The 9705-nt window shown below is 41.5% G+C and overlaps 1 protein-coding gene across 1 annotated transcript; it reads right to left on the minus strand.

Annotated features, from left to right (window-relative positions):
- GATAD1 (GATA zinc finger domain containing 1) lies at positions 1-9677 on the minus strand. Its single transcript, XM_081080326.1, has 5 exons — positions 9281-9677; positions 8417-8542; positions 6798-6857; positions 3363-3546; positions 1-1526 (listed from the first exon to the last, which is right to left on the minus strand). Exons 1-5 carry the CDS (start codon positions 9530-9532, stop codon positions 1336-1338), a joined length of 813 nt encoding a protein of 270 aa, XP_080936452.1. The 5' UTR covers positions 9533-9677; the 3' UTR covers positions 1-1335.
- Positions 9678-9705: the final 28 nt, after the last annotated feature.

A 9705-nucleotide genomic window follows, 5' to 3' on the forward strand; every position in this document is an offset into this window, starting at 1 on the left:
TACATTGGGAAAAATACATTTTAATCCAAAAGTTTGAACATTAACATTTCATTATTTACAATGGTATTTACACTCAATTTTACTATAATATTTGTGAACAGAGAGATAACTATATACACAGGGCTATGTATATAGAACTACCCACAGTTGCTTCTTTCCAACACACAAACCGTTAAGTGTATAGAAAAGGGTAACAGTTAAATGTGCTAAAATGCAAAATCATTATGATTAAATTAGATTCTAACAAGTTTTCCTGGGATTGAAAAATACTGCTTAAGTCAGGATGGAAGAGGAGGCAAGTTGTGCCATCTATACTTCTTCCCATTTTCACACTGTTGCTCCCTTCCTTGCACTTGAAAGAAACCTGTACCGGAATTCCAGATAATTTCATATATAGCAGGCTTTCTAAGTCCAAGGCATTATTTTAGGCCTGTTATTACGAGTCCATAGCAGGTAGACTTTTTAAAGATATCAAAGCTAATAACTTATTGGTAATTTTGTTTTAATTTTTAAACAATTAAACAAAATTTTGTCTTACAGCAAACTTTTATAAGTAGAAAGGGTATATTTTTAAATTATAGTTAACATATTAATCATTTTTATGACTGCCCAATGGTTGTTCTAATGGTAGTCAAGAAACTACCAAGTGGGATGCCTGAATAATACGTTTCCTGTGTGCTTTCAGTGAAGCTGACTGCAGTATAAAATTTTATGGTTTGATTGGAAGCCTCATTTTGACTGAGAAGGTACGTGAGAAGTGATATTAAGATCAACAAAATGATTCTGAATCCACTAGCTACAGAAAAATTAGATGAAAGTTTTAAAAAGCCTGGGCTAATAAAATTACCCACCACTTTCCTTTAAGGTTAAAGCAGCCAACAGTCTGCCATAGTATATTCTATATGAGAAATAAAGCTTGTATAACTTTGTGATAGACACTGTTGGTCACAGATACATTTTATTTGGTCCAGTTCTTGGTCAGAAATCCACACCTTAATTTTTTGTTCTGGTGAGAAAATACAATCCACTTTATGAGTTTCTAGAAATAAATTATGGAGAAAAATAGACACTATGTTCCTAATGGTCTCCCTGGAAATTACAGTTATTGCCTGGGAAGATACACATAATGTACTATTTAACTTCAAAGTATATTTAATCTTTTCTATCCTTTTTAGTTTTCCAAATGACTAGTAACAAATGAGCTAATGATTACTGGGTAGTAGGAAAACACTTTTTAGTAATTTTTCCATCTAGGAATTTCATTAAAGAAACATGTGGCATATCTCATAGCAGTATGAATAAAAGATAAGTGGAAATCCAGTTTTTCTTTTTAAACTACAAATGGTTGGCAACTGTTTCCTTAATAGTTATTGCAGGAGTAGGTCCAACATGAGTCCATATATAGCCCTTCTCTGGTCTGGTAGGAACTGTGGGAAATGGTGATGAACGTGACTTGAAATATTCAGAGGGTGCATGACAAACAAATTCCAAGTATTCCATCTTCCTTGGGAGGTCCTCCTCTGGTCCTAAAAGCAGCCAATGGAAAGGTTAAATGCATTTTTGAACATATATATCATTGTCATAAAATGTTAACATTCCTAGACGCTAGGAGAAACCACTCTGGTGGTGACCTAACATTAGCCCTTGGAACATGTTTTACTCTGAAGTTACTCTAGTATTGTTTCCTACTTTAACTGCTTTAGGAATATAGTGTTCTCCTCAAAACAGTGACTCAATATAGAAATGATCCTAAAAGTAAATTTAACCTCACCTAGTATCTATTATATGCCCGCACTGTTCTTAGAGCTGTACATACCGTTACCCCGAAAATAAGACCTAGCCAGACAATCAGCTCTAATGCGTCTTTTGGAGCAAAACTTAATATAAGACCCAGTATTATATTAAATAAGTATTATATTAAAATAAGACCGGGTCTTATATTAATTTTTGCTCCAAAAGACGCATTTGAACTGATTGTCTGGCTAGGTCTTATTTTCAGGGAAACACGGTATGTCAATACTTTGAATCCTCACAAAAGCCCTCTGCGGTAGGGACTATTATTATTCCCATTTTACTTATGAGGAAAATGAGGCAAGAAAGATTAACGAACTTGCCCAAGATCACACAGATAGTAAGTGTAGGGGCTATGAACCCAGTAGTAGGGCGCAGTTTGTGCTCTGGAATCTGACGGTTAGGAAGAGGAGGTGGAAGAGGAACCCCGGAGGTGACTGTCACATCGCTGCCTCTGCTGAGAATCCTGTCCAATGGGTCGGTAAATGAAAGTCCACCCTTCTATGTACTTACAAGCAGAAGATTAAAGCTGTTTGGTCATGTATCTAACTTGACATGTAGGTAAGAATAACAGTGGCACGTTAATTGTCCCTGAGTTCGCTCCGAAAAAAAATTTTTATGCTTTTTTTCTCACAATGCAAAACTAATACATGCCTATTGCAGAAAGGTTGAAAAGTTCAGGGTAATTTAAAAACTCTGAACACTTTAAAAATTGCACTAATCAATAATTTCTTGTGATTCTACATAAAGAACATTTTGTACCATTTCTTTTGGCAGCGTTGAAATTAATAAGAGTACAGTGGCTGCCATTTCAATTATCAGCAATGTATGTTATAAAAGGTCTAAAATGATTATGTGTGACATGTAGAAAGACACATATTGAGAATTTGTAAGATTCTAGAAATAACCACGATAGTTTCTTTGGGAATTATTTTGGAGATTTTTATACGTAACCTAAATAACCTAATTCCTGAGCAATAAATTCTTTTAATAGAGTTTAATCCTGGGTCACTCAGAAAAATCTTATCCACATCACTTTTTAGTAGGTGCTTATCACCCTAACTCAAAATAACTGATAGCACTCAAACCCAACTACATAAAATGTCTTTCATATATTCTATAAAGCTTTCTATCTTTATTGTACTTAATGATACTTATGCTTCTTTGTTATGGACTGAATTGTATCTCTCCTAAACTTCTTATGTTGAAGTCCTAATCATAAATGTGATAGTAATTGGACACAAGGCTTTTAGGGAGGTAATTAAGGTTAAATGAGGTTGTAAGTGTGGGACCCTAATTCGATAGGATTGGTGTTCTTATAAGAAGAGAGTCCAGGAATGTGCACACCAGGTGGTCCACAAGCCAGGAAGAGAGCTTTCAGCAGAAACCAACTCTGACAACACCTTGACCTTGGACTTCCAGTCTCCAGAACCACAAGAAAATAAGTTTCTGTTGTTTAAGCTTCAGTCTGTGGTGTTTTGTTATGGCAGCCCCAGCAGACTAATGTACTCTTATACATAATAACAGAGATTTAACTGGGTTCAAGAACCTGTACCATGTGTCAAACTCACCTATGATATAGGATGCAGGATCAAACTGGTCCCTGGGGCTAGACAGAGTGGGAATGAGCCACGTCAGAGCTGCGCTCTTCTCACAGTACTGGTCCTGGATGAAACCCCTAATCTGAGCATAGTAAGGTTTTCCATCTTGTTCATCAATCACAGAAACAACGTCTCCAATTTGGTAATATACTCCCTGGAGGAAATAGAAGATAATCCCCTATTTAAAATAAATAGAACAGCACCACAGCTATGAACTGAAATGTCCTCAATATAAAAGCAAGACTTCAAAGTGGTCAATAAAAGGTCCCTGAGATGGATTAATGTATCAGTGTTTATACGGTTGATGACAATTCTAAAGTTGTTTCACTTTTGAATGAAAAACATACTTGACAACTGGCATAAACAAACATTGTTTATAAAAGTATTTTTATTTCCCTTCACTATAGTGTTATCCCTGTTGTTTTGGTGAGAGCCGCTGAGCTGTGGAAAGGTTGTGACTTGCTGAAAGTCACAGAAGGCAGAGCTGCAGTGAAGTTCCTACACCAGCTCAGAGTCTGTCTCTGCACTGTCTTGAAAATCAGGGCTTAGCTGGTGAGAATACACGTATCCCCTATGTACCTTCCTCCTCAACCACACATTAAGAAAAAGAGCATAAATTCAAACAAAAGAAATGGCGGAGACTCTTCTGATCATAGTCACGAGGACAGGTTCACCCTCAGTTCACCATGCCTTTCCCGTCTCTCCGCTTGTTCACTTTGATAACCTCCACAGGACAACTGCTGATATTTCTGGCATTCAAGGCTTTGTCGTACCCCTGTTCTACTTCATACCCAACTATCTAATCTGCACATGTCGTATTTGGACGCCCATGCCTCTGCCATCCGTCCATGCCGTCTTTCTTGGGTCTCGAACTGGAAATAACCTCTCCTTTGAACATTCATAATGGCTGAGTCAAATACTTATAAGACTCAGAACTTCTTCAGGTGGGTGTAGGTCTCAGGGGCACGCTCTCCTGACTGTGGGAACCAGTCTGCAGGCGTGACGGGTGGCTGCCTCCCTCAAAACAGGGCCTGAGCACCAGGTAAAGTGCTGGGATATGTATCTCCACCGTAAAAACGGTACCGAGAAGATATTTCCAGTAATCAAGCACCCGACAGGCCAGGGGTTTCCCCTGGTGGCCCCTTCCCCCGTGTATAAGGGGGACTGTGGATGGGCACAGTCAGTGTGGGCGACAATCCACTACTTGCTAGTTCATATTCATCATCTGCTCGTCCTTCCGGCCTCTCCGAAGTTCTCAATTCTGTATCATATAAATAGTTTGCATTTATGGCTTTTCTGGTCTACAGGTATAAATCGTTTTTCCCAAATTATAAATGATTATATATTTTTTCCTCACATGCATAAAAAATGAGCCTTGCTTATCACAGGCACTCTAATATATGCTGAATGAACATTAACCCAAAATGCATAACAGTGTGAAAGCAGAACTGCAAAGAGAACGTCTTAGCCAGATTCCAAAGGCAAGCAGTGCCTGGTTTTTGTTAACACTGTTTTGTGTGCATGCGTGTGTGTGTGTGTGTGTAAAACACAAAACAGGACTAAGGCACCTATCTAAGGAGTCCCCTCATTTGCAGGGAGGTTTCAGGGTTTCTGGCAGAGAAAAAGGGGGTCAACACAACATACTGAAGAAGATGGAGTAGGGGTAACCAGACCTGAGTTCGTGGGCTGTCCTGCCTCTGAAGTGCCCGGGGAGATCTCATAACCATTTTGGGTCTTTGGGGCCACACTCTTGGCCGTCACACACAGTGGCTCCCACTCAGCTCCCTCTCATAGGCCTGATCTGGGCTCCAGTTCAGCAGCTGGCAATGACTCTTAAATCTGCCCATCCTGGTGCTGCTCATAGTGGCACTGCTGTGACAGCCTCCGCAATACTGAGTATCTACAGCATTACTTGACTATTTTGTCTTTACTATTTACTAAACATGGGTGGTAGACAGTGATAAATCACTGATACTTGCAATACCAGGTCTCACACGCCTTTCCATTGACAAACGCCTGGAAATCATTAGTACACTAAGTCCTTAGCTCAGCCAGTTGCTTCTGAACTTCATCTGTAAACTGTATGTTCAGCTGTGAAGGTAATGCACACATTTTTAAATGTGGTAATTTTACTATTCATTGAGTATTTACTCTGTTACGTGCATAACATACTTGATCTCACTTGACCCAATGAAGTAGTTTCTATTTACAATCCCTGTTTTGTAGATGAAGAAACATTAGAGAGGCTGGTCCTAGCCCAGTCACACCACCACTTGCCCGGGCAGTAGAGCCAGGAACTGAGCTCTGGGCTTGAGCTCTGGCATCAGACTGCCACGCTCCATGACTGGTCAGCTGTGTGAACTTGGACAAGTGAATTAACCTCTCTGGGCCTCATCCGTAAAATGGGAATAACAGTACCTACTTCACGGTACTGTTACCGTGAAGTACACGTTTACCTTGGAGTGAAGTAGGACGTTTACTGGAGTGGACTGAATGAGATAAAGCATGTGAAACGCTCACTTCAGTGCCGAATAAATAGCAAGCACATACTAAACCTCAGCCATGTATTAACAATGTATGAAATGCTGGAAATATAGAAGAGATGTTTGGCTCTGTATAGACTGTTTTAGACCACACAGATTCTGGGCTGAAAAAAACAAAAGGTATACTCAAGGAGTCTAACAGCTTGTTTTTCCCAATGTGTAGTGCACTTAGATCAGGTATAAAGCACAAATCCACACCACTGCCCTTAAGTGACCGTATTTAATGGTTACTGCCTATGCCAGGCCTGCCTGGCCTCAGAGGTCTTTTCTATGTTCCAGCTGCTTTCCTCGTTTTCTGGTTGAAATATAACGAAATGTCACCTCTCTAACTGAGGTATCAAATGTCCATGGGCTTTGGCCCTAGGAAACCTGATCTTCTGTTTCATCGAAACATCTTCGAGTCTCTCCCAGCATGGACTTCCAGTAGGTGCTACTCCCCTTGTCCTCTCATTTCTGATTAAAAGCATTTTAGAATCTCTGTGGCTCTTCTGCCCACTAGACATCACGGTTCACATCCTCTACTGGTCTAAACCCGCCTCTGTCCTTCTCACCTTTCAATGCATCACACTGACTAGGAAGGCTCAGTCTTTCCCAGCTCCACTCCATACATTAGCCATTTTAAAAGCAATTCCCATCATCTCCGTTAAGAAATCCTTAAGATCCTCACATATCAATAGGCAACTTCCCCTCCCACCTCAGCTCTGGATGTTTTATAACAGCTCTCTCTGGGGGAAACAGCTTAGGAAAGAACAAAACTCACAATCACTTTTTACAGAAAAGCAGACTTTCAGACTAACCCAACATTTTAGTAGCACATTATACAGCAGGCTCAAATCTTTCTTCAGTAACTCTACACGTTTACCTTGTAGAAGATCGATTCTGCAGTGATTATGGTGGAAACTGACTCAGGAGCTTTAATGGGCTATGAAAAAAACAAAAGTAAAAATATTAGCACAGTCATACTGTGTATGTGTTTATGTATACAGGCATTTTTTTCCCCAGCCATATATGGGAGTTCTGTAATTTGAGGAATACCAAATTTGTTTGGTGACAAAATTGCAATAAAAAGATAACTGATTTTCTGAATGTTGTGACAAAGCCCAGTTTGAATATTTCCACTGCTACTTGTGCTACCATTAGGTTAAAAACTGCTGGGAACCAGAGAAGCTTCTGATTATGCTGCTGAGGGCTAACACAAACCCTCACATAATAATGTGTTCTTATACGTTCACACTTTAATTACAAAAATATACTAACTGTAATGGCCTAAGACAGCGGAATAAAAATGGGTAGCTGAACATAAAAGTGAAAAAGTGTCTCCCTAGCAATGTCCATCTCAACTTAACTATAGAACTACACATGATACTCACTATCATCAGAAGTCATTTTCTAGCAAGCCTGAACTAAGGCTAAAAGAAACTTCCTTCAGAGTTCTTAGTAATCTGCCACCACCTATCTCTGAAATCCATTCTTAAGCTGCAATACACACTTTTATGCCACAACACAGAACGTGGGCCTCCCCAGAGATGTCTTAGTATCATACTTGAAGAGATTGCTAGAGAAGTTGATATTGAAATAATTAAAGAACATATTACCTGATACTTAAGAAGAAAACGTGAATTTAAGTGATACAACTATAATCAAATGAATATTTACTTAACATGTTTTGTCTAGTCAACAAATGCCTCATTTTTAGAAAACTAAATTATAAAACTCTTAAGACAAATTAGGGACAACTATTCTCAACAAGAATCCACAATATACTGCAGGGCCCCTTTATGTTTTAGAAATATGCCTAACTTCAGAAATGGCTTCACTGGTAAGTCAACCCTTCCTGTTCTGAAAGGAAAGAATACCATACTGAGGTTTAAGAAAATAGAGTGCACTGTGTTTGACCATTGCACCCTTTTCTTTACAAAGACAATGAGAATTTACTGCACCAAAAATGTGCTTCCAATTACCCCCAGCACGTCTTTCAAAAATCTAGTTTTTTACAACAGAAGAACAGGTAAAGGTTTAGCACAATTTTTGATTCAGATTCATCAAATTGTAAGTCAGTAACATACATTTTCTGGGGCTATGATAACAAACCAATATGGAATTGAATGAGTTCCAGTATTATTATTTACTTAGATCTTTAAATAATGGAGAAAAAGTTTTCCTAGTGTACCTGGCCTTACCAAGAACCGTAATCCTTTGCATCAAGAACCCAATAAAACGCACCCAAGATTTGTTTCTTTCAGACTCATATTTTATATTTTCCAGAGGAAAAATAAAAGTTAAAAAAAATAAAGGGTATTAACTTTGCAAAAGTAAGGCTCCTGCAACAGAGCTCAGCCTCTTTAGGAAATCTGGACCACTCCCCAGAATAAGAGCTCCCAAGAGGAAAAGTTCACAGAGGAGAGAAGAAGGCAGTGTCAGGACACACCACTACACACACGATGCCATGACACTAAAACACACTGTCCACAATCATCTTACATTTTTTAATTTAAAAATATGTCTTCTCCCTTTGCCTTTAGTGGAAACTTTCTTTTCAGCAGCTGGAGCCGATTTGTACTTGGTATTTCTGAGCCGAGCAGACCTCCTGTGAATTTCCTGCTTACTCTGTCACATAGACAATTAAAGAACAAAAAAGAGAAATAAAAAGTGTAGAAAGGTTGTTGTCCCCACAGACCCATCTTACAAGGATCCCAGAGTATATGCACTTTATACAGTCATTCGAAAATTAAGTACACTCATACCAATTCCTTTTCTTTTCATGCTGGGTAATAACGTGAACCGGGCTAAAAGAGGCAGGGCCCTCGCTCGGCAAGCATCTCCAGAGCTTTTAACAAGTCGTGAGCTGCTGACAACTGGGCAAAGGGCAGAAGAGCGAGTCTAGGCCAAGGCAAGAACTATATATTTGTACTTGTGACGGAGAAAAACGCTTAACAACTCAACTCTCCAACGCCGGACGAGTTAGATATGCCACCTCCTACAACGGACTATTTATGCTGCCCTGTATAACGGCATTGTAATAACACGCTACAATGACAAAACGGCCCTTATTAACAGGGAGCAGTCCAGAAGCGTGATGACACCGTTTAGGTCTCCGTGTACCATTGGATGGGACGCCTGGTTGCTACCCAAAATCTTATTACAATCGGGGGATTTCTGAAGGGTTTTCAATGTTCTGGCTTCTTTAGACTTTTAATTTCTCACAAGGTGCTAGAGCCAAACCAGTTAAGGTCCCTTCAAGGGGTGGAGGGCGGCAGCCCGGCCGGCAGGGTCCGGGGACCCCGGGCCCCCCCGCCCGCTCCCCGCGCGACTGGCCTCCGCGGGCGGGGGGGCCCGGGAGCTCACCTGCTTGCCGCCCCCGCCCCCGTTGCTCTGCGGCGGCGCGGCCGAGGTGCTGGCGAAGGGCGCCGCGCCCAAGCCCCCAGCGCCGCTGCCGCCCCCCGTCCCGCCGGCGGCCCCCGAGCCGGCGCCCCCGCCGCCCGCGCCGCCCCGGCCCGTGCAGTGGTGGCAGAGGATCTCCCCCTGCGGGCCCTTCTTCCACATGGAGGACGACGTGGTCTTGCAGACGCTGCAGGTGGGCTTCAGGCCCAGAGGCATCGTGGCCGACTCGGGCGGCCCCCGCGGGCGCAGCGACACGGGAATGGCGACCGCCGGCCCTGGCCGCCCACTGGTCGGCCCGTCACGTCCAGCGACTGTAAGAGCGGCGCGGGCGCCAAGCTATCGACGCTAGGACCAGTCCCCGGCCGCTGCCCCCTGGAGGCAGGAAGCCG

The sequence above is a fragment of the Rhinolophus hipposideros genome (genome assembly GCF_964194185.1).
Source record: "Rhinolophus hipposideros genome assembly, chromosome: 18".
NCBI lineage: Eukaryota > Metazoa > Chordata > Mammalia > Chiroptera > Rhinolophidae > Rhinolophus > Rhinolophus hipposideros.